At 40.9% G+C, this 25,009-nt stretch overlaps 1 protein-coding gene across 2 annotated transcripts in view; it reads left to right on the forward strand.

The window, feature by feature from the left end:
- CSNK2A1 (casein kinase 2 alpha 1) overlaps positions 1-21,159 on the forward strand; it is a 53,993-nt gene extending 32,834 nt beyond the window's left edge. The window contains exons 1-11 of one of the 2 annotated variants that reach the window (XM_045980150.1): positions 4,508-4,609; positions 4,807-4,912; positions 5,126-5,176; positions 6,470-6,529; positions 8,013-8,096; positions 13,366-13,476; positions 14,374-14,475; positions 15,764-15,864; positions 16,697-16,845; positions 17,777-17,863; positions 19,793-21,159. In XM_045980150.1, coding sequence (XP_045836106.1) covers positions 6,512-6,529; positions 8,013-8,096; positions 13,366-13,476; positions 14,374-14,475; positions 15,764-15,864; positions 16,697-16,845; positions 17,777-17,863; positions 19,793-19,908 — 768 coding nt within the window. In that variant the 5' untranslated portion in view covers positions 4,508-4,609; positions 4,807-4,912; positions 5,126-5,176; positions 6,470-6,511 and the 3' untranslated portion in view covers positions 19,909-21,159. Of the gene's footprint in view, positions 1-4,507; positions 4,610-4,806; positions 4,913-5,125; positions 5,177-6,469; positions 6,530-8,012; positions 8,097-13,365; positions 13,477-14,373; positions 14,476-15,763; positions 15,865-16,696; positions 16,846-17,776; positions 17,864-19,792 lie in introns of those variants that run through there. The other variant, XM_045980149.1, reaches the window with a different exon arrangement.
- The last annotated feature ends 3,850 nt before the right edge of the window (positions 21,160-25,009 follow it).

The following is a 25,009-nucleotide window of genomic DNA, read 5'->3' on the forward strand; positions in this document are numbered from 1 at the left end:
GACAGAGATCACAAGTAGGCAGAGAGGCAGGAGAGAGAGGAGGAAGCAGGCTCTCTGCTGAGCAAAGAGCCTGATGCGGGACTTGATCCCAGGACCCTGAGATCATGACCTGAGCTGAAGACAAGAGGCTTTAACCCACTGAGCCACCTAGGTTCCCCTGCCTAATTCTGATTTCCTAGATTTTTAGTGAACAGTCTATCCTTTTGTTTAGAAGAAGTTGTTACCTCTGCTGTTAAAAGATGAAGAGTCAGAAATGCAGGCCTTTAAATGGCAGGCAGATGCCATCAATGCAGCTAGTCTGATAGAAGTGCCCATGATTGGAGGATGTGAGTGATGGGTACTGCTGCATGTGCTCCGTCCGTGGCTCAAAATTGGTTTGTAGTAGTGCAAGTCTAATGTTGCTTGATACTCTTTTGCAAAAAGAAAGTAGAAATTTATATTTATATATGAATTATCTTGATGGTTAAATGTTGATTCAAGAGTTTTTAAAAATGTTGTGTAGGCCAGGTTTGGCCAGTGGGCTACCAAATATGCAACTTGTAAGTTAGTTACAACTGTACTGTGCAGTATCATATGCCAGGAACTTAACATATAATTTCTTGCCATAGGAACTTTAATATATTTGACACTGAGAAGCAGAAGTTCCCAGACTTTCTCAATTTATAACCACCCATATTGTTTCAGTAACTTTTAAGTAGTTAAGTCCAATTAACAACAACAAAAAAAGTGTTTATTTTAGCTTAGGTGCCATTTAAAATGTTATATACATAAATTGAAAGAAAGATATAATTTTATTCTTATATGACCTTAATTGATTAATGTTAGGATATGTACGTACGCTTGTCAATCACTGCACAGCTTCTCAAATGTTGGAATAAGTTGACCACCGATAGCTTCCTTTCCTTTTCAGCTTTTTTTTTTTTTAAAGATTTTATTTACTTATTTGACAGACAAAGATCATAAGTAGGCAGAGAGGCAGGCAGGAGGTCAGGGGAAGCAGGCTCCCTGCTGAGCAGAGAGCCCGATGTGGGGCTCAATGCCAGGACCCTGAGATCATGTCCTGAGAAGACAGGCTCTAACCCACTGAGCCACCCAGGCACCCCTCAACATTGATTTTTGCATAGAATTTGCATTTTATCACAGCAGCGAGTGAAAACCCAGCTTCATAAAAATACACCATCGAAAAGAAAGTAGTTCAATCTAATGCTGAAATTATGAACTACCTCAGGCCAGTGGTATATTCTGTATCTGGCAGATACTGGATGTTGATTGGTATTTCCCTCAAAAATTAAAAATTTCACAGAGACCCTATGAGTTTGCTAGGGTGTCATGGCACACCTTTTGGGAATCAGAAAGTTTGAGTATTTATGTCTGTCTTATCATACATAGAGAAGTAGGCTAGAAATCAGAACGTTTGGGTTCTAATCCAAACTCTAAAAGTAATTAACCTTGGTAGTACTTTTAACCTGTCTAAGCTGTTTGCTCATCTGTGCAAATGAGATAATCTTGCTTTCTCTTTCTCAGAATTGATACAAGGATCAAATAAAAAATTATGTATAGAAGAAGTACACTTTAGAGGCTGAACTACTGTGTAACTGTAGGATGATATGGATAGGGATATGATAAAGTGATAGATTATCTAGAGTCATATAAAAGCCACAAATAGTAGGTCTCACAGTTCAGAAGAAGATGGCAGTTAGGGAAAGCTCCCAGGAACTGTTTTCAGGCCCTAAATAGGCAGAGGATTTGGATAGGTGTTTGTGGGAGTAGAGAAGGAGCAAGTGTAATTTAGAATGCACAACATAAGAAAAGTGAGAAATGTTTCACATGGAAGATGTCGAGTGACTATACATGGGACGTGAATTTGGAAATGGAGATTAAATTGGTGGTCACCTGGAAAATACCATCTCTGCATTTCCTTCCAGTGTTAAAAGTTATGTGATTTTTATCTCTTCTAGGTTGTTGGGAGTCATTGTGTTTTGAGTGTGGGGAGGGGGTTGAAAGACCTTTTTCAGCTCAGTCTTTTCCTAACCGTACTGTATATTTTACTGTAATTACATAGATGGTTATAAGTGTAGATGAAGTTCATTCATAAACTGCATTTAAAATTTTTAATCTCTCCCACCTATTTATTAAGACAGAATAGTTGCATTGGTCACATTAAATTGGGTTTAAGTCACCTGCCTGGTCTGTCACAAACCAGCTTTGTAAGTTTATAGATTTTAAGGATTCTATAGAAGAAACTTCTCATAAACCAGTAGCTTTTTGCCATAAACTGGCAGTTGGGAAATAGTGATTTAATAGAAAATAGGATAGATTTATGAGTTAGTCCCTGGAGGGTAGAAAGATCTCCCAGATCACAAAGATCTGATAGTTGGAGCAAAAAGAGAGAACTTCTAATCAGCCTACTTCCTAGTCAGAGTATACTGGGTTCTAATATCAAGGCTAAGAGCTGTGGATTGAATTAAATGTGGACTCTGGGAGTCTCTATTAGTAACTGTTTCCATTTATTGTCTACTTTGAATTGGCCCCTGTTCTAACCGTGGTATTTACATTACAACAGTTCTTCAAGGCAAGTGTAAGTTCAGAAATATTTAAGAGCTTTTCCCAAAGCTGCAGAGCTATAAAGCCAGATTTTGAGGATGGTCTGTATCCAAGACTTGCTTACTTATGTCTATACCACTATACCATGTGCTTAGGTCTTAAGACAAGGTTACAAAAGTTTACAGCACAGTTTGGTAGTTCCTAGACCTAGAGTATCAACCTAGGAAGTACCTAGAATTGCGCTCTAGCTCCATTCTCAAGATTCTGATTCACCAGTTCTAGGTCGAGCCTGGGAAACTGTGTATTTAAAAATCCAGGTGACTGTTGATCGTGAAGTAACCACTGATGTTGTTGATGAAGAGATGATGCATATTCAGAACAATTCCTAAGAATCATATGCATTGTATCAGTAGTCTGAGGTGACTGACACCCTAGGAAAGACCTTATCTGCATGGTCCGGGGTAGCAGACATGGGCCACATGTGGCTGCTTAGTATTTGAAATGTGACTAGTGCAAATTGAGATGTGCTGTGAGGATAAAATACACTCAATTTCAAAGGTATAATACAAAAAATACATATAAAAGTGCTTATCAGTTTTTTGTATTGATTTACTTGTTGGAATAAGATTTGGGATATCTTTTTGTAGAAGATAATGAAAATTTTTTCTGTTTCCACTTTTTTAATGTGGTTACTGGAACATTTAAAACACAGAAGTACTTTAAATACATGCATTGTATTTCTTTTGGACTAGCACTACTTGAGACTATTTAGAAGGAAGGCTTTGTGGAGGAAGAGCAGTTGGGACCAAAGCCCTCCTCAGAAAAATGAAAGGAATTTCTGTATGAGAACGGATGTAAAAATGATGGGTGGAGGCAAAGGAAGTGGAAGATAGACTCAAAGGACTCTGCAGCGTGGTCTTTTTAAAAGGGACGGAGGGGTTCATTTATAGGAATGTTGGCAATAAATCTAGACAGATATTATGGGTTGTGTCCCAGCCATATTGAAATATATGTATTCTTATTGATCATTTGTACCCATAAGAGAGGCTTAGAGAACCTATGTAATTTGCTGTTGGCACACAACAGGCAGGTAGTGAAAGTGCAATTCACCTTATACAGTCTGACTCCAAGGCCAGCATTTAACCCACAGAGTTATGCTACACAAAGATGGTTTGCCATCCTTGCTGTTGGTCCTGACTTATTTTAAGATTTTATTTATTTATTTATCAAATTTTAGAGGCGGAGAGAGTGTGCACAAGGGAGGAGCAGAGGGAGAGAGACAGAATCTGAGCAGACTGCTATGAGCACGGAGCCCAGCATGGGGCTCAGTCTCACGACTGAGATCCTGACCTGAGCCAAAACCAAGAGTCAGAGGTTCAACCAGCTGAGCCACCCAGGCGCCCCTAGGGTGTTTATAGACTTAGAGGAAGGAATGGAAAGAGTCCATGTTTCATCCTAATTGACAAGGAGATTTTTTTTTTTTTTTAAGATTTTTATTTATTTATTTGACAGAGAGAGATCACAAGTAGGCAGAGAGGCAGGCAGAGAGAGAAGGGGAAGCATGCTCCCTGCTGTGCAGAGAGCCCGATGCGGGGCTCGATCCCAGGACCCCGAGATCATGACCTGAGCCGAAGGCAGAGGCTTTAACCCACTGAGCCACCCAGGCACCCCGACAAGGAGATTTTTATAAGATATATCTTAGTGTTTCCATTTGCATTCCTAGTTTGTATAGTTTTCAAAAGTTAACATGCTAAGACTGACAACTGGAATTAAATGCTAGTTCTGTAGAGGGTCTGGTCTTTGGGATGCAGAATACGTGGCACAGGGCTAGGAGAAGGCGATTCAGAGATGAGACTGAAACATGTCTGTCCTTGAAAGCGTTCATATGGAAGCCATTTATGTACTACACTATGTATTGAAATACTCTGAAATAATTTCACTAATATATTTTTTACCCTTTTAGCCAGTAAAGAAGAAGAAAATCAAGCGTGAAATAAAGATTTTGGAGAATTTACGAGGCGGTCCCAACATCATAACACTGGCAGACATTGTAAAAGACCCTGTGGTGAGTATAGTAGGCGCTGGCAAGGCCCATCAGGGCTGAGCTGGTGTTTGACCCAGAGTACAACTGGCCTCTTTATTTCCACCCCCCTTGTCCGTTAAGTCCTGCTTTAAAAGTGCTTAATCAGTTACACCATTTAACTAGCTTGGGTCTTTCTTTCAAAGAGACCTCCACCCACAGACTATTTCTTATTCTTCTAGGCTAAGAGACTGATAGCACTGGAAACTGAAATGTGTTAATCCATTTTGCAAACTCAGGTCCGATGCCGATGGGCGATGGGCGCATTGTCGGGCTGCCTAGAGCCTGGTGAGACTTCAGCTCCATGTCTTCTGTTTGAAATCCATCCCAAAAATGACCTAAATGTGGTGATGATGAGAGTGGGGAGGGCTTGTAGCAGTAGAGGGTTTCCTGCTACTAAGGCGAGGACTACCAAATTCACCACATAGTATCCGCAAACATTGTGCCCACTAAAACTGCCAGGGCTGTTGCTAATGTATGTTTTCTTTTTCTCTCCCCTAGTCACGAACCCCTGCCTTGGTTTTTGAACACGTAAACAACACAGACTTCAAGGTATAATATATAACCAACCATTTCAAAGTGTTGGATTTTTAGACCACATAGAAAGGCTTTTAGTGATGTTACTGTTAGAAGAGCTTCCTTCTGACTTGCTTAAAAAGAGCTTTTCATCCTTACCATGCTAAATTTTAAGGTAGAGAAACTCCCATACAAGCAGTGTCCACTTTCTACATCTTGATATTTTGCTCTTATATTTGTTTTGTGCTCTTTTCAATTACCAGTACATTTACTTCTTACCACCTTTACCATTCATTTGACAGTTTCTACAGATATCAAATGTAATAAAAGGCCATAGCACATGTTCAGTCAGGATCTGGTTTTAAGGCATTTGAGTTTAAAACAACCGTATTCAAGAAGGAATGTATTTCATATGTAAAGCAAGGTCTCCTTATACCTTGGGATTCCTCTGAAGCTCTGGGGTGTAGATATTAAAAAGGGGTGGATAGAGAAGGGTGGTGTAAATTCTGATATGATACAAACCTCTACAACAGATCTCTGACTTGCATCCCATCCAGTGGCCTGCTTATTTTAAATACCACTAGTTCCAGTGCAGCACAGGAATATGGACACTCTCTTGAGTTACAAACTAAAGTTTTCTGACTTGGCCTTTGCACCAGTCTAGTATTAAGACTGTTACATATCAGTAAATGGTTGAATCCTTTGCTAGAGGAGAAAAAATAGAAAAAAAACTATTTCAGAATCAGAAAGATAACTTCAAGGAAAACTGTCAGAGGATATCACTAACCATTTAATGATATGTAGATGTAAAAAAAATCTGCAACTTTTTGGAACCTGGAAAGTTATTTGGAATTTACTTTTAAATTGGGACAGGAATAGTTCTGTTAAATTAACAGATTTGTCAGCAAGCCATCTTGCATACCTATTGGTAATCCACGGTGCCTATAACTATGCAAGCCAAAAATGGGTTAGTTCCCTACTAAGGAGGCGTGTATGTGCCAAAATGCCTTATATGAGGTCTGGAGATAAATGAAAAGCAGACTAAATCGCAGATATATAACATCAATGCATGTTGCATATATAAGTTGATATGTTCCCAACAGTGGGGTATAGCTTTAGCAATACAAGTTTAAGTAAGTCTTCAGTTTTACATACAGTGTTCAAGACCCAAAGTATCTTCTTTAAAAAGCAAGTTTTCTGTTGGAGAAGTAGAGACCAGTAAACAGATCTTGGAACAGTAGCAAATGAGCCAAGCCTTGGTTTGAATTACTACAAAGAAGAGAAATTGCCTTCCTATCAGAGCTCAATTGTTGCATTTGTCTTTAACAGCAATTGTACCAGACGTTAACAGACTATGATATTCGATTTTACATGTATGAGATTCTGAAGGTAAGGGAACCTGGAATACTAAATATCTTTAGTTTGATCTTCCTATTGTTAAATAGTCCAGTTAACTGTGAAAAAGTCTGTGACTTGACTTTGAAAAATATGTTGAAAGAAAGGGGCCTCCTCATATAAAATTTTAGTAAGTTAACAGCATCAGAACCCGTGTGGTAATAAGCATTATGGAATAGAATCCAGTAGGAATGTAATTTAGAATGCTTTGGAAACAGCATTTAGAAGTGAGCTGGGGCCCCTTTAAAAAAATGTATGTTATCTCTGCCATGCTCTTAGGAAAGTTACAATTGTTAAAACCTACAAAAATAATTTCTCATATGCTAGCTTCTGGAATACTTTATTTTACTTAAAATTCAACAAGTAAAACAGTAAACTAACTCAGCTGTCACGGGGGTCATTGTCCTAAGGATTATGTAAATCTCTTCTTAAGAGATTGCTGACTTAGAGTAGACTTTGATTTCTAAAGTGGGATCACCAATTATCTTGCTCCTAATCAGCATTAAGATCAGCTTTATAGATGAGAAAATTGCTAAGAGGTGGCTAAAGTTTCTTAACCGAATGAGGGTTGCTATAAAGCCTGCATTTGAGCCTTAGTAGTGCCCTAAAGAAACCATGCCAGCAGAGATATTTGATCTTTCCCTTGGCTCATGCAGTACTGTGGCAAGCAGGACCTCAAAAGTTAAGTGTATACTTGTCTAGCCCTGGGAACCATAAGAACCCAGGTTGCCCTTCAGGAAGGACAAGAATTTGGCCAGTGACATCAATTGACTTGAAGGCTGGGATTAGCAAACCCCGAAGGTTATGCCATTCATTTCACCTTAATTTCAGATTGGACATGGTTTTCAAATCAGATTTGATGTCATCAATCAGGTACAGGGTCAAACAGTAAAATTTCTGTCTTTGTGAGCCATAGGGTCTTTATCACACTACTTATATCTGCTGTGGTAACACGGAAGCAGCCAGAGGTGATCTGCAAACAAATAGGTATGGCTGTGTTCCAATAAAACGTTACTCACAAAAACAGACAGCAGGCCATATTTGGCCCATGGGCTGTGGTTTGCCAACCTCTGTTGTGGACTCTTAGCTGCTAGAGGATTATTGTTCTTTGAATGAGAGGTTTGTGGTACAGACCAGTTTTCTTCTGAGGAGCGTATGTTTGTGAAAATGATCCAGCCTTTGGGCAAGAGGGAAAGATTGAAAGTAATGCAGTTGGTGTACACTTTGGGTGTTTTTGAACAAAAAGGAAGTTGAAACAACAGTGTAGGAACAGAACTTGAAGTTCAGAGGCTGTGAGTTTGCCTGACTATGGAATCTTGAACAGGTGTCTGAAGAGTAACGTGGGAGTGATTGTCCTAATCTTGACTCCCAGGGCTGAGGCTAGAAGGAAAACTATGGAGGAAAAAGTTAGAGAAGACTTTAAGAAAATCACTTTTCAGCAGGCTAACTCTTTTTTTCTTACCTGTTCCTCGTACAGGCCCTGGATTATTGTCACAGCATGGGAATTATGCACAGAGATGTGAAGCCCCATAATGTCATGATTGATCATGAGCACAGAAAGGTAACGTGATAGACTACCAAGTGTTACTTACTTGTATGATAGAGTTAATCAGCCCATCTTCAACATCTGTCACTTTCACTGGTAACATATTGAAATCAATATTCATATTCCTAAGAATACTATCAAGAAGGAAACAGATTTGGGCACCTGGGTGGCTCAGTGGGTTGAGCTGAGCCTTCCGCTCAGGTCATGATCTCAGAGTCCTGGGATCGAGTCCTGTTGGGCTCTGCTTAGCAGGGCGGCCTGCTTCCCACTCCCCCCACCCCCCGCCTGCCTCTCTACCTATTGTGATCTCTCTCTGTCAAATAAATAGGTAAAATCTTTAAAATAAAAAAAAAAGAAGAAGAAGGAAACAGATTTGGGGCACCTGGGTGACTCAGAAGCGCATGCAGCTGTTGATCTCGGGCTGAGTTCAAGCCCCATATTGGGCATAGAGATTACTTTGAGAAAAAAAAAAGGAAGGAAACCAATTAGTGGACAAAACATTAGCTTTCGGCAGGGAAGCTGACTTCTGGTTCCATTCATTAAATAGCTAGTCTCTTGGGAAAACTCCTTTCTCATTTGCTTCCCTTTTCTTACTTGTAAAATGGGTATTCTAATACTTGGTTTGTGTGCCACTAGGTTATTGTGAGAAGTATACACGGTTGTAATATAGATAAAATATTCAGAAAATGTGCCTCCTTATTAGCAAGTGTCTTGAGGTCCCTGAGCTCTACAGATGTTTTTAATACAGCTGCACTGCCCAGATAGCTTTATAGTCGGTTTTTTTAAGGTGACCTTTAAGCCCACCTTTTATAGGCAGTGATGACTATCCATTGTAGACTTTGGGGACATAGTTGATTTATTCACCAGCTAATAATTCTTTTAGACTCACGCTACGTAATAGGTATTGTTCTAGAGGCTGGAGATGTAGGCATGAGACAAATAGACAAAAAAAATTTTTGTCTATAGGGAACTTGGATTTGAGGGAGGATGATGGGATAGAAAGGTTAAAAGTGAAGTGGAAGAAGGATGCCTGGGTGGCTTGCTCGGTCATTCGGTCAGTTAAGCATCTGCCTTTGGCTCAGCCATGATTCTAGGGTCCTGGAATCAAACCCCATTTCAGGCTCCATGCTCAGTGGAGAGTTTGCTTCCCCTCTCTCTCTGCCCCTCCCCAACTTCTGCATGTGTGTGTGCTTTCTTGCACATACTCTTTTTTTTTTTTAAGTGATGTGGGGGTGCCTAGGTGGCTCAGTCAGTTATTAAGCATCTACCTTTGGCTCAGGTCATAATCCCAAGGTCCTGGGATCCAGCCGTGAATCAGGCTCCCTGCTTGGCAGGAAGCCTGTTTCTCCCTCTCCCACTCCCCCCTGCTTGTGTTCCCTCTCTTGCTGTGTGTGTCTGTGTGTCTATATCAAATAAGTAAATAAAATCTTTTTAAAAAAATAAGTACTAAAAAAGTTAAAACAGTGATGTGGAAGAGAAATAAATCATGAATAGGGAACAGTGGAGGGTATTGCAGTTTAAATAATGTTATAAAGGGGAGGTTTCATTGGGAAGTTGACATTTCAGCACTTGGAGGGAACCAGTCATGTAATCACAGAAATAAATGTGTCCCAGATAGAAGAAATCCCAAGGGCAAAGGCCTTTAGGCAAGAATATACAGTGCCTGGCATGTTGAAACAGAGCTAGATAGAATGAACAGGTGAGGGGCACCTGGGTGGCTCAGTGGGTTAAGCCTCTACCTTCAGCTTAGGTCATGGTCTCAGGGTCCTGGAATCAAGCCCTGCATCGGGCTGTCTACCCAGCAGGGAGCCTGCTTTGCCCTCTCTCTCTGCCTGCCTCTCTGCCTACTTGTGATCTCTGTCTGTCAAATAAATAAATAAAATCTTGAAAGGAAAAAAAAAAAAAGAATGAACAGGTGGGAGAGGAACAAAATGAGATCAAAGAGGTAGAACCAGATCATGTAAAACCATAAAGATCATTGTCAGGCCTTTTCTCTGAAGATGCAGAGCTTTTTTGCAGGGTTTAAGCAGAAGGTTAACATATTCTCACTTAACATTTTTAAAACATTCATTACATATCTATTGGAACAATTAAAATTAAAAAATGGCAATACCACATACTGGCAAGGATGCAGAAAAACTCAGTCTCGTGCATTGCTGATGGGAACATGGAGTGGCACAGCCATTTTGAAAAATGCCAGATTGGGTCACCTGGGTGGCTCAGTCGGTTGGGTATCTGCCTTCGGCTCAGGTCATGATGTCGGCGTCCTGGGATCAAGCCAGTCATCCGGGAGTCTGCTTCTCCTCCCTCTACCCTTGCCCCCACTTGTGCATGCGCGAGCTCTGTCTCTCTCTGTCTCTCTCTTTCTCTAATCGTTAAAGAGAAGAAAGAGGATAGAACCTAGTGATAATGAACAACTTGGTAGATTTTATGCTGAGGGGGGGAAAGCAGTCAAAAAGTTAACTAGTGAGTCCATTTTCAAAACAATGAAATTGGAGTTTGAGAACAGGGGTTTCCCCAGGGGTTAGGAAGTGATGGGGAAGCGATAGCACAAGGGACACCTGTGGTGATGAAACAGCTCTGTATCTTCGGGAAGTTCTGTGAATCTGAGCATTGATAAAGTTGCAAAGAACTATATGCCTGCATGCCTGTAAAACTGGAAAATAAGATCTGTCTGAATTGTGCCAGTAAGTTTTTATATTCTACTGTAGTTATGCAAGATGTTACCCTTAGGGGAAATTGGGTAAAGGATATACAGAGCATCTCCCAACTTTGTGTGACTTTATAAACATTTTTAAATGAAAGCTTTTTGCTCTGTAGAGAATAGAGGTAGAGGACAGGAGTGAAAGCAAGGAGACCAGTTAGGAAAAAGGGCTATTGTAGTAAGTCAGACGAGAGGTGCTGACAGTGGATGTGATAACTTTGGTCAGAATATGCTAGTCAGTTGACAGTTGACAGTCGCGGTGCAGTGTAAGGGAAACAAGAATCCAGGGTGAAAATTTTGACCTGAATATGCAGGGAATAATCAAAGGTTTGGTTTTGGAGCGCCTTGGTGGCTCAGTCAGTTCGGTGACTGACTTCAGCTCAGGTCATGACCTCAGGGTCCTCGGGTTAAGCCCCTAGTCGGGCTCCCTGCTCCATAGGAGTCTGCTTCTCCCCCTGCGCCTCCCCCTGCTTGTGCTCTCTCCCTCTCAAAAAAGTAAAAAACTTAAAAAAATAAAAATAACAAATAAAATAAAAAAATTTTTAAAGGGTGCCTGGGTGGCTCAGTGGGTTAAAGCCTCTGCCTGCGGCTCAGGTCATGATCCTAGGGTCCTGGGATTGAGCCCCACATTGGGCTCTCTGCTCAGCGGGGAGCCTGCTTCCCCCTCTCCCTCTGCCTATCTCTCTGCCTACTTGTGGTCTGTCTGTCAAATAAATAAAATCTTTAAAAAAAAAGAAGTTTAGTTTTAATATGTCTGTTAGGTGATTGCAAGAGTTAGCTGGTAGATGTGGGCCAGAGAGTATGGGTGGAAAAGGCTAAGGTACTGTCTGTGAAGCCACAGACCAGAAATAGTCATCTAGGAGTGCTTGTTCATAAGGTCAAAGAAGGCTCTGAAGCATTAATGTTAAGGGGGTAAAAAGAAAAAGCATACAGAGGTTATGCTTGCTTTTGTAGCTTTTGTTACATTTTCCTTCATTACCGAAACAAGGAAAACACTGTACCTAGTTAGCGGTGAACTTGGAAAGATGGTGCCAGAGTGGTCAGGCACTACGCAGGCCCTACTACTCCTAATTCAGATCATTGTTGTGCTTGGCAGAGTGGGCAAATAAGGTTGCCTCTTGGGCTTGCCTACTTCTTTTTTGATTTTGTGAATATATTTTGATAAGAGTGGTTTGTATGGTTTTTCCCTTCATTCACTTAGCAAATTCTTTTTCTTAGGATTTTATTTATTCATTCATTGATTTATGAGAGAGAGAGCTGGGGGAGGAGCTGAAGGAGAGGGACAAGTAGACTCTGTTCTGAGCATGGAGCCTTATGTAAGGCCTGATCCCACATCTGAGACCATGACCTGAGCCAAAATCAAGAGTTGGATGCCCAGCCTACTGAGCTACCCAGGCACCCCGCAAATATTTGTCTTCTATGTACTGGGCATTGTGTTGAATTCTAAAAATTGCAGAAGTGAATTACATAGTCTCTTCCCTCAAGGAGCTTACGGTGCATAATGAAAAAGAAAGGTAAAGGGTCTCCTGGGTGACTCAGTCATTAAGCATCTGCCTTCGGCTCAGGTCATGATCCCAGAGTCCTGGGATCAAGCCCCACATCAGCTTCCTGCTCAGTGGGAAGCCTGCTTTTCCCTCTCCTACTCCCTCTGCTCGTGTTCCCTCTCTCACTGTGTCTCTCTCTGTCGAATGAATAAATAAAATCTTAAAAAAGAAAGGTAGAAAACAAATATACAATAAAGAGTTGTAGATTCTATTAAAGAAATATATTTGAGGTTCAGGAAGCTAAAGACAAGGGTTAATTCTATGTGGATAATTAGAAAAGACTTCATTGACGGGCTTATTTTAATATCTCAAAAGATGAGGATATGTTCAGTTAGTCTAGGTTGGACAATGGAAGACATTCTTTCTAGTCAGAGGAGCAATTCAAAAAATTGTACAGAATTACAAAATGAGATGGTGTTTTTCAGGAACTCTCAGTCTCACTAGAGCACAGGAGCTAGGTCATGGAGAACCCTGTATGCCAAGCCAAGAAGTTTGATTTTTTTTTTTTTTTTTTTTTAAGATTTTATTTGAGAGAGCATGAGCATAAGTAGAAGGAGAAGCAGGCTCCCCACTGAGCAAGGAACCCAATGTGGGACTCAATCCCAGGACCCTGGGATCATGACCTGAGCCGAAGGCAGACACTTAACCCACTTAGCCATCCAAGCACCCCAAGAAGTTTGATTTGCATCCTAAATACACTTAGGTGGTCTACTGGAAGTGTTTCATTAAGGGTGTGACATGGCGGGGTGCCTGGGTGGCTCAGTGGGTTAAGCCTCTGCCTTTGGCTCAGATCATGATCTCAGGTTCCTGGGATGGAGTCCTGCATCGGGCTCTCTGCTCAGCAGGGAGCCTGCTTCCCCCTCTCTCTGTCTGCCTCTCTGCCTACTTGTGATCTTTATCTCTCTGTCAAATAAATAAACAAAATTTAAAAAAAAAAAGTGACATGGCTGGTATTTTTAAGAATACTCTGATGGCAGTGTGAGGGGTAGCTTGAAAGATAAAGTTGCTCGTGATTTATTCTCTTTTTTTCTTTCAGCTACGACTAATAGACTGGGGTTTGGCTGAGTTTTACCATCCTGGCCAAGAATATAATGTCAGAGTTGCTTCCCGATACTTCAAAGGTCCTGAGCTACTTGTAGACTATCAGGTGAGAAAAGAAGGGCAGATAAAATTTCAGTCCTGTATTTTTCACTTAATTTGTGAAAAATTTCATTTTGTGCTTTTGAGTAGGCTATTTATGCACATAACATGGCTGTCCCTTTCATTCAAGTGTAAAGTATGAGTCACTTCTCATCCTCCATCATAACTTATGTTTTTATCGTCATAATGTCAGGAGAATCAGAATAGATCTGCATTTGCTCTAACTGAAGAGAAGACACACCAAAGATACTTTCTGTAATCAGAAATTCCAGAGCTAGTTTGAGAATTGTGTGCTAGGTTTAACCAACGTTAAGGTAAACTCAAAAATGTTCTTTTGTGATTTTCCTAAACTGTATTCTAAACACCTTCCATGTGCCAAAGGGAGGGGGAGCAAGGAAAAAGTCCTCTTTCTCCTCAGAGACAAAGTCCTCAGAAGTACCTTTCATGCCTGGTCTTCCCAGGTGTCGTTACCAGATAGAAAGTTCAGACTCTGTCCTAGAAACAGCTTTTCTGGACTCCTGAGGCTATAAACCTGAATTCAGAAAACATCTTGTGCATAAAAATATTCTTCACAACATTATTTATAATGGTGATGAAAAAAAACCACTGTCTAATCATTTATTCAATAAAATAGTGCTGTACATTAAAAGTTTCCCATGGGCTGTAACAATTTGGGACATTCTTAGGTAAGTGGAAAAAGTAATTCCAAATAGTAATATGGATTGTTTTGAAATGTGGTGGGATCATAGAAAAAAAACAGAAAATACATGAAAGTTTTATTGGTTTTCAGATTTTGAGTCAATGGAGTGTTTTGTTTTGTTTTTTAAATAATAAAGAGCAATTTTTATTTTGAAATGATATTTCATTCTTATGTATGATAACTGACTTTTTTACTTTAATGCAGATGTACGATTATAGTTTGGATATGTGGAGCTTGGGTTGTATGCTGGCAAGTATGATCTTCCGGAAGGAGCCATTTTTCCATGGACATGATAATTATGATCAGGTGATAATGTTGTCCCATTAGGGAACCCAGTGGACTAACTTAGTGCTGGCCAGATCTGCCTACCCATGAGAAACTATGGATCTTGCTAAAATACAGATGACCAGCCCCCACTTGAGACCTTTTGATTCAGAATCTCTTAGGGTGGGCCCCTAAAATATTTTCCAGTTTATCACTTGTTCAGCCAAGCTGACATTGATTTTCAGATTGGTGTTTTGTTATAAAACATACATACAAATAAAGGAACAGTAGTTTAAGAAATGGGACATTACCTTGGAATCTCCTAGTGGTTAGCTTTCATTAGAGTTGTTTCCCCCAACATGACTGGGAAAGTTTCCTCCAACATACTGATTTATATGTGGTATTTCTATGATCCTTTTGTCTCTTTTTATGGATTAAGTTGATGTTTGTCAGTAAAAATATGGATGGTGTTTTTTTATACTAGCTCCCCTTCCCCTTGAAGATCAAGGGGCCATTTCATTCAAAAGAATCTTGAATGATTCTAAGACCTTACGGAAGGTACTGTTGTCTTGTTTGAGCACAATGGCCATTTTAAATGGGTCAAAGAACAGCACCTGAATTCAATTAAAATCAGTAACTATTGTTAGGATCATGCAGGATTGAGGACAAGGGGGGGTGGGGAATAGTCCCTTCTCTCAAATAGTTCATAGTCTATCCAGTAAGGGAGCAGAACATAACAGGAAATAAGTTGCAGTCGTAAATGTCAGAGTCGACCAGTTAAAAAAGGCAGTTAGTGGAAGTGAGTGGTCTGAGTACAAGAGCATATTCCTAAAAGAAGTGACATCTTCTGTTGGGTTGTGAAGGCGGGAAATAAAGTTTGACCGGGGAGACGTTTTAAGGAGAAGGAACCAGGTTATAAGACCATTTGCTTTTTCCTGACGCCATCATATTGAGTAATAATTGGGAAATTCTATATGGAAATTCCTTCCTGCCATGCACAGAAACTTTTTTTTTTTTTTAAGATTTTATTTATTTATTTGAGAAAGAGATCACAAGCAGGTGAGAGGGGTAGAGGAAGAAGCAGACTCCCCACCAAGCAGGAAGCCTGATGCAAAACTCAATCCTAGGACTCTGGGATCATGACCTGAGCCAAAGGCAGATGCTTAACCAACTGAGCCACCTCAACACCCAGAAATTTTAAATAAATTGTGAGGAATTCACATTCATAACTTTAGCCATAGTGACCCTTTTCTGTTAATTCACTTATGGCTGGTTGGCTGAATTTTGTAATGTGTTTGGGGTGTGGGTTTTTGTCTCTTTTCGATCCTAGTTGGTGAGGATAGCCAAGGTTCTGGGGACAGAAGACTTATATGACTATATTGACAAGTACAACATTGAATTAGATCCACGTTTCAACGATATCTTAGGCAGGTAAGTCATAAAACAAAATCTATGCTTCTGTGCCTTAAGTACTTGGATATGAACAGGTACTTTGGATCCTCAAAATAGTTACATTCTCTTTGCCAATGCTGCAAGTGTGTCAGTGAGGCAGGGTGTTGCATGGGGCTGGTGAGGGTCTGGTGAGGCAGGGTGTTGCATGTGTTGGCTTGTGGCAAAAGCACTGAACCGAATGGCCCATTTTCCAAATTCACTTACCAGCATTCTGAGTGTGGAGAGGATGGTTGGCAGATTCTGTCAGTGAATGAATTGTAAGTTTTAGGAGAAGGATTACAGTTGAGTCAAAACTTGAAATCTCTTGATTTAGCAAATGACAAAACCCTAAGAGTAATAAGAAAAGTAAATGCATTCTCCAAGACTTATTTGCAGACAGTCTACTCTGACAGTAGGAACTAGACAAAATACAAATTCATTAACCACTTAACTGGGTGATTTGCCTGACAAAAAGCCTTTTGCTGGCCAAGTGGCAGAGATGTCAGGAATTTGTGTGGAGGAAGGAAAGATCTGATTAACCCAGCACCTGACCTCTTTGCTACACAGGAGCACTTAATCCTGTAGTAACATGAATTGTGTTTTATAGAATCATGGGGATCCAGATTTCTCTTCTCTGCAACACTGCTATTTCTAGTCTCTCCATTCAGTTTTGTTGTCTTCCTAGTGGTAGAGTGGTAGAAGACCTATCCTCTTGAGTTTTGATCTCTCTTTGCTAGTGGCTGGGCTCCTAGACACTAAAGAAGATGTAGAAGGGAAATGTTGGGCTTCTGTGCCCATTGGTCCATTTCTCATTCCCCATTTGGCTCTACAGACACTCCCGTAAGCGATGGGAACGCTTTGTCCACAGTGAAAACCAGCACCTTGTCAGCCCTGAGGCCTTGGATTTCTTGGACAAGCTGCTGCGATACGACCACCAGTCACGGCTCACGGCAAGAGAGGCCATGGAGCACCCCTATTTCTGTGAGTCCAACTGACCAGTCCACAGATTGTGCAGGCCCACCTAGCCATCTCTACAAGGCAAGGGAGAATATGTGTTGGGAAGAAATCTCTGGGCCCAGCAGAATTGAAATCCGAGCTTCCCTTAGCTGGCCGTCAAGTTAGTGAGCCTCAGTTTCTCCACATGGAGATAGTGACGGCAGCTGTCTTACAGAATTGTTCGGAGGACTGTAGTTTTCTAATAGTGTGCCTGCCGCATGATCACTCCTGAGTAAACTGCTTTTCTTCCTGTGTGGGTGATGCTTCTTGACTCTGGAGTAGTTGAATTAGCATAGCAACCCTTTTATCTGACCTTGTCTGGGACTCATGCGTTGGAGAGAACCTAGGAGGCTTGAACATCTTATTGTATGAACACCTTAACGTAGGTCTGTGACCATAACTAACTGTTATCCTGGGTGAAAATGCCACTGAGTCCCACTCAATGTTGAGTTGCTTCCTGGGGAGTGGTGAGATGATTTTGTAGTAAACTGATTACAATCTTACCTAATCTTCTAGACCTAAAGCAAACTGACAGGCCGATTGAAATGGAGCCTGAAGTCTGATCATAGCATCACCCTGCACAAAACCTGTAGCTTTGGCCAGTGTTGGACCATGCTTGACCAACTGAGCTGTGGACTGCAATAAAAGCCATTCACTCTGATACTATATTATTGTCTTGGCCAGGTTAGGTTATATTGTCTCATTAAAACCTAACAAAATCATTTTGTTTTAAATTAGCTCTGCTGTGGATAATTACCACACCTTCCTCCCATTTGGTTTAAGAGTTGGCCTCTACCACAGTTTGACAAGAAAGATAGTCCTGTTTTGTATTACTTGTCTAAATTCATGGTGAAGGCTCTTGCCACCTTAACGTTCTTCTGGAATAGAAGAGCCTAACCCTTTTTGTCTTTTCTAGATACTGTTGTGAAGGACCAGGCTCGAATGGGCTCGTCTAGCATGCCGGGGGGCAGTACGCCTGTCAGCAGCGCCAATATGATGTCAGGTCAGTTCACTGGTAACTTCCCTGGGGGGACAAAAGTAGAAGTCAGTAATTATTCTTAGTTTTGCTCTCTCTTTGTGGCCTGATTTCTTGTGGCCCTTCTCCTTTCCGTAGTGATTATCTTCTTGGCAGCACTTCCCTGTGCAGTCTCCTCACCAGCTTTCAGTGTGCTATTTGATACCCGGTGTACTTAGTGACACTGAGGAGGGCATGAGCAGTCTCTTCCAGGCCAGAGTTCCAAAAATTTCTCCCAGAGGGACTTGAAAGTCCCCAACAAACCATGGAGAGTAAAAAGAGATTTTTTTCATCTTGTAGTTTAGAATGACCGTGGTTGTATGTTCCTCACAAGCAAGATTAAGAAATTAGGGGTGGGGATAAAGGTGGGGTTTATATACAGGCATGTAAGTGTCTAAGAGTGGTTCTCCAGAGCCCCTATAATGTGCCTAGTAAATTTGTAAAGGCTTGTATGAAATTAATTTTTTACTATTGTTGAGTCATCACGAATCAAGAGTGAGTGTTTGTACAGAATACACAGTTTTGTAAAAGAAACTGTAGGCTCATCCCCTAAGAATTATCCATGTGGGTGTGCTTATACAGTGAGGACATTTACTGACACACTCACAAAATTGTTGTCACAGTTGGTTTTTTTGTTTGTTTTTTAAGAACTAGCTACCTTCTAGAACTTAACTGTCTAGGTATCCTCCCTATGGGCAAAATGATATATATCCAGGGCTGCTACTTGTAGATTTATTTATATCAAAGCATTGAAAACAGCTCCAAGTAAGGAACTGGTTAAATCAGTTTTAGGACATCCATTCAGTGGAAAGCTCTATAGCCAGAGAAAAGAATGAGTAAGTGTCTCATGTTCTTTTTTAGCTCCAGGTCCAGAATAATGTGAAATGAGAAGAGCAAAATGCAGAACCATGTCCAAAACCAGGAGTGGACAAGAATAGATAACTCTATAACCACATTCCTTATATATGACTTTATTTGCACATTGTTACACAATTATATTCATGTTTAGACATAAAATATTTCAGGAAGGATACAAGCAAAAGGGCAAGAGAAATTTTTACTATATACTCTTCTGAACCTTTGGTATTTTGTACCATATGAATATATTACCTATTTTAAAAAATACATATATAACAATTTGAAAATTAACTGGTTGATTGAAGAGGGCAGTCTTATAGGTAATTCTTGTCATTAGATGAGTAGAAGAAACCAAATGGCAATAAATTCTAAAACACAATTTTAGCATTTCCTCACTGAAAATGACTTTTGATAATTTTGAAAGCTTCCAGCTAACTAGGCAGCATGATGCAAGAACACGTGAGCTTTGACTCTAGCCTTGTGCTGTTTAGTAGGGCCATGACTAGCCATATGTGACTGTTTAAGTTAATTAAAATAGAATAAAATTTAAAGCAGGGTTCCTTGGTGCGACATTGCAAGTACTCAGTAGCCACCCGTGGGTAGTGACCACTGTACTAACAAAGGTTACAGAGCAGAAAATTTGGTTGGATAGACGCCTAGACAGGCATCAGTTTTAATTCAAACATGGTTGCCACTTACTAACTGATTTGTACAGACTTCTTAAACTCTCTGAGTTTGGATTTCTTTAAAAAAAGAAAAATTTTTCTTCTAAATTGATTAGAAATGAATTTTAATTTGAAATTAGTTTTACTTTGTAGAAATCCGGGTGAGTAGAGGCCTTCACAAAGAGAATTACTGGGGTTCGTGGCTTTCTCACTCAGAAGAGTGTGTGACTCTTGATCCTTGGGGTTTTAAGTTTGAGCCCCATAGGGCCCAACCTGGGGTGTAGAGATTACAAAGAAAATAACTGTTGTGTCACTTTTGAAATAGGTACTATGTAAAACTGGTGACAGATTTCTGTGGTTAGTATCTGGCTCACGGTTAGCTGTTTTCTTTTAGGGATTTCTTCAGTGCCAACCCCTTCACCCCTTGGACCTCTGGCAGGCTCACCAGTGATTGCTGCTGCCAACCCCCTTGGGATGCCTGTTCCAGCTGCCGCTGGCGCTCAGCAGTAACGGCCCCTTCTGTCTCCTGATGCCTAAGCAGAGGTGGGGGCGTCTGCGCTCTCCTTGATGCAGCTTGCGCCTGGCGGGGAGGGGTGAAATACTTCAGAAGCACCGTGTCTGAACCGTTGCTTGTGGATTTATAGTAGTTCAGTCATAAAAAAATTATAATAGGCTGATTTTCTTTTTTTTTCTTTTTTTTTCCTTTTTTTTTAACTCGAACTTTTCATAACTCAGGGGATTCCCTGAAAAATTACCTGCAGGTGGAATATTTCACGGACAAAAATTTTCCCTCCTTTCAAATTCAGTTTCTCATCACTAAAGAACAAAGATGAACCAGCCTCAATCCCAGCCGCTGCATTTGGGTGGAGATACCTTTCCATGTCCACCACTGCTCCCCCACCATCCCACACTATGGGGGGTTAATATCTCATGCTCTTCTCCCGAGAGTACAAAAATGTATCTTCTTCAAGGGAGGTGGGAAGGAAGGAGGAAGCCCAAACTTAAGGCCAAGCTACAAGAGCAGTGTACTGCTGCTCACCTTTCCTCACTTTACTCCAAGTGCTTCAATGGGGTTGTCTTGGTGAATTTAGTGGAAATATGTCTTTGTTTCATTGAGATGCTGAAAATCTCCCCAAAGTGCAGACAGGTCCTGAAAACTTCTGTCCAATATGAATCATGTCTTACTGACCTAACCCTAAATCCAACTCACTTATGCTTTTAGTTTCGGTCCTGTTAATACCTTCCCTCCCGGGCTCCTTACCTTGGTCCTCTCCTCTTTCATCTCCCCACGTGCTCTATAGCTGGTGGGAGGGGAAGGGAAAATCTTTTCCAGTTTTCTTTGACTTGGCCATTTTGAATTCAGTTACTTACTGGGCTTAACTTATTGATTTTTACAAAAGAAAAACATTGTATAGGTTTCATGCTAGCAACTCTCTAAGAGCTAATGGACGATGTGGCCACACCGGGTTTCATCTTAAGCTTTCTACTTTCTTTTCTTCTTTATTCCCCTTCCTTCACATGCCATCCAGTGAGAAGACCTGCCCCTCAGTCTTGTAAATGTATCTGAGAGGTAGGAGCAGAGCCACTATCTCCAGTGAACCTGAAATGGTAGACCTGTAATTGTGGGAAAACTATGAACTCTCTTGTTACAGCCCTGCCACCCCTTGCTGTGTGTATATATATAATACTTTGTCCTTCATATGTGAAAGATCCAGTGTTGGAATTCTTTGGTGTAAATAAACGTTTGGTTTTATTTATCAAGGTTAGATTTAAGTTCCCTGTGTAAAGGTCTCGCTGGGTGGGTGTCTCACGTTCACATCCGAGGGGCCTGCAGCCCTGTACCGTGGAGGCTTCCCAAGGCCCCCATTTTTATACACCCCTCATTCGACCCATGGTACCGGGCAGGGCAGAGAGGCCTTAAAAAAGCACCACAAGCCAAAGCATCTCTGGGGATTAAGGATCCTTTGCCATAAAACTCATTTTGTGTCTCAGCAGTGCAGGGATTGGGGATGGAAAAGTCGCCAGTTTTTGTGTGTTTGTGTGTGTGTAAAGTGGATTTTCCACTGTAATCCAACCACCTAAGTTTATCAGGTGCTTCACTGAGGAAGCCTAGTTTTTTAAGCACAATAGGAAAACCATCAGCTCTGTATTTTCTCCTGTTCTTTCATTACAGTAGCTGCTTGTGGGAACTAGGAAAAATTCTTCCAACATATTTGAAGGCCTAAAGTCTTAGTTCCCTTTTCTCCTACCTTTATAGATCATAAGCCTTTCTCGCCTGGGCACCATAGACAAGCATAATTGTTTCACGAGTTGAATTTAATGAACTTATCTAACTTTATAACCCATCTTGGCTCTAGTAACTTGATCAAGGTGGTGGCTTTCGTGAATATAATGGTAAACTTTAGAGGAAGCTAAAGCCTCCTTTTATAATGCTTCTCAACCATAGGGAAAACATTCTGTGTGGCAGGGTGATTTTCTTTCTTGTGGCCACTTAACAGTGGATATTTATTGTTCTTGACCCTTTTATGCCCTGGAATGCTGTGGGGGTTACCATGTTGAATTTGTGCAGAAGCTAAAAGCACCAGATGTGCCAGAGATGCAGTTTGTGATACATTTGCACTGGATTGTGATTTGAACAGGACACTTACGACTAATGAATTCTTCCTTTCGAGGTGGGGAGGAGGGTTGTAAATCGGGACTTCACATCCCACCCTTATAGCTCAGAGAATCTAGTGGCTGAGGCTGATGTGGGGAGCTGCAGACAGCTGGACCTCCTAAACACGCATCAGACCTTGCAGGAGACGGAAGGTGAATGCAGAGGACTCTGAAATGCCACCTGAGAGCCTTTTAAAATAAATAGAAGTTTTTAAAATGCTACTTAAAGAGTCACTGCAGAAGCATGAAAAAAAGAAGACCCAGTTGGGCGGGTGGGTGGGGGGCAAGGGTTTACAGAGTAACAACTTCTGTGTTGTTGTAAATTACCTCATCTGTATACCTTGTATTGGGACACTTTATTTCTCAGCACTACCTGTGTCTGCGTTGATGAGATGGCAGGAAATGGAATGCCAATATAAGACAGTTGTGTTGGCATTTACTCTGAAAGTTTTTTTAAGTATTTTTTTATTTTGTTTGAAGTGGTCCCCCCCCCACCTTTTTTTAAGTTTGAAGTCAGAAGTTCCCCTTCGCCCCCTTGATTTATTGGTTGTAATTGTATTGTAATTGGTATAACATAAAACATAACTGTGCTGGGAAGAAGTTGTGCCATGAAGGTCTTTAATTTTTTTTAAATAAAAACATTTAAACAAATGAAATGTCCCTGCAGCCTGAGCAGTATGCTTCTCCAACCGACACCGTGTGATAGATGGCTTAGTTCTCATGTGCTCTGAATTTAATATTGGGTTGATGGAGATGTGACGTGGGATGGATTCAGATTGGTTGAGGAGCACTGAAGTGGAAGTTTTTGACCTCAGGAGTCAGTGAAGAAAGCATGGTGTTGTTGCTAAACAGGATTGGTTTCATTCCTGCCTTGTCACTTACTTGGCTACTTGGCAAGTTACTTAACTTGTGAATCTGTTTCATCATCTATAAAATGGGGCCACTGCTTTCTTGGGATTGAATAATTGAGAGTAAATGTCAAGTATCAGGCACCTGCTATGCTGTTGATAACCCTGATTCCCCAGGCCCCCTGGTATGGAGGATTGGTCCTGGGCCCGGACTTTGCAAGTGATTCACAGTACGATCCTTCCTCTGTGTGCTCAGTCAGGGTGTGGTTGGGTGAGGTGTCTTCTGAGTTGTTGTTCAGCTCTAACACTGATTTTAGAAAGTTTGAGTGGTGCTTACATAAAGAGGTCCACGGAGACAGCTTTGTTCAATAGCAGAAAAGATCGTTGTTGAATAAATGGTAGCAAGCCCTGTGGAAGGTCAGCCTTAGAGGTACCTAAGCCCTGGAGGCAACTTGCAGAGTCCTGACTTGAAGATGTTCTGGAGAGCTTATAGGAACATATTTGGCAGCTTAAACAGAAACTGTTCAAAGGGCTGGTAAAAGAGGTGAAAAAGTTCACTTGCTCATCAGCGCCAAACGAGTAAATTCTCCAAGATTATATACTTGAATTGCCATTTGATCTTTCTCATTTAACTACAATTTTTAAAAATTGAAATCAAGAGATGCTATTATCTCAAACTTCTAGTTTCCTTTAAATGTTCATTGCATACTATTTTAGGACATCTGCTTGTTATTAATATTGGGAGTTCAGATGTGGTTCAGGTAAGAGGAACTATTGTGTAATATCTTGTATCTGAAATGCCTAACTTTCATGAACTTTAATTTTACTTCCATTTTACACATGAGACAGGAAGACTAAATTGCTGGAGTGGGCCTGTTAGAGACAGAGGAATCTATTTTGTAGAATTGTCTTCAGAGTATGGCTAATTACCATAGTCCTAAAATAGTCGAGAAAATTGGAGGTTGGTTGGCAGGTTGGGGAATTTTAATTTCCTCTCAGTCTTTAAATTCCGTCTTGCCTCACCTGTTGTTGTCAAGTATGGTTATAATTAGAACTGACCATTTGAACATCTCTTGAAAAATCTGGTTTTTCACCACTGCCTATAGATTCCCATCAGCAGATTCTCTCCCAAGATTAGGGTTGGGTTGAGTATTTGCTCAGCCATCAGTCCTTGACTACCCCCAGCTGGTGATCTCCTCCCTTGTGCCTCACCGTTAGGGACTGTGGCCGATTGTCCGCATGGGACGTGCTTGCTAGAGGCTGTCTTCCCCAGGGTCTTTTCCTACTTGAGGAAAAAGTTAACTGAAAGGCTTTGAAGTAAAATAGTCCCTGGTGGGGAAAACAGGTCTAAAAAATTTGATCTGAGCAGATATTCACCCTATCTCAAGTCCCCCCAGCCTGCTTCCCCCCACAGCCGTCACTACCGCCTTTCCCCTCTGTCTTGTAACACCTGAACTTTTATTGTATTACTGTCTTTCCCCACCTACACATGAGCTCCTTGCTGATGTTCTATATCTTACTAATCTGTGCATCCTCATAAAACCTTTTTTTTTTTTCTTTGAAAAGTACACCAATGTCCCTCAGGATTGAAGAGGATTGACTAGAGTAGCACATGGAAAATGCTTAGCACCATACCAGGCTTAGCAGATGCTCAGTCAGTGGTAATACCATCTTCCACTCCAACTTCCACCTTCCCACCCTGCTACACACACAGGGAAGTATTATTGCATGAAGAGCATCTCAAGATCAGAAGACTCTTGCCCTTAAGTTTGCAGCTATAATTATAAGCCACGGGTCGGACTGAATTAACATAATAAGAAAATGTTTACTTAATGAGCCCTTGGTGAAATAAAAGTTGCTGAAGACTAAGCAATGATTCTGACCAATTTAGTAGACTTAGATGCTAACCTGATTCCCACCACTTGTATATAATATGAAATTCAGACTATTCTCCAAGTGAAACAGATGTGTAGAGGATATCACAAGGTAGTCTGGTTCTGGAGTCAATCTTAATGTATTCAGGTACTTTGTAGATTTTGTATCTTACTATGATTCTGTGCTGAATTGTACCACTTCAGAGAAGTAACCCAGTAGAACTGCAGGTGTCC

Source organism: Meles meles, chromosome 16 (assembly GCF_922984935.1).
Source record: "Meles meles chromosome 16, mMelMel3.1 paternal haplotype, whole genome shotgun sequence".
NCBI lineage: Eukaryota > Metazoa > Chordata > Mammalia > Carnivora > Mustelidae > Meles > Meles meles.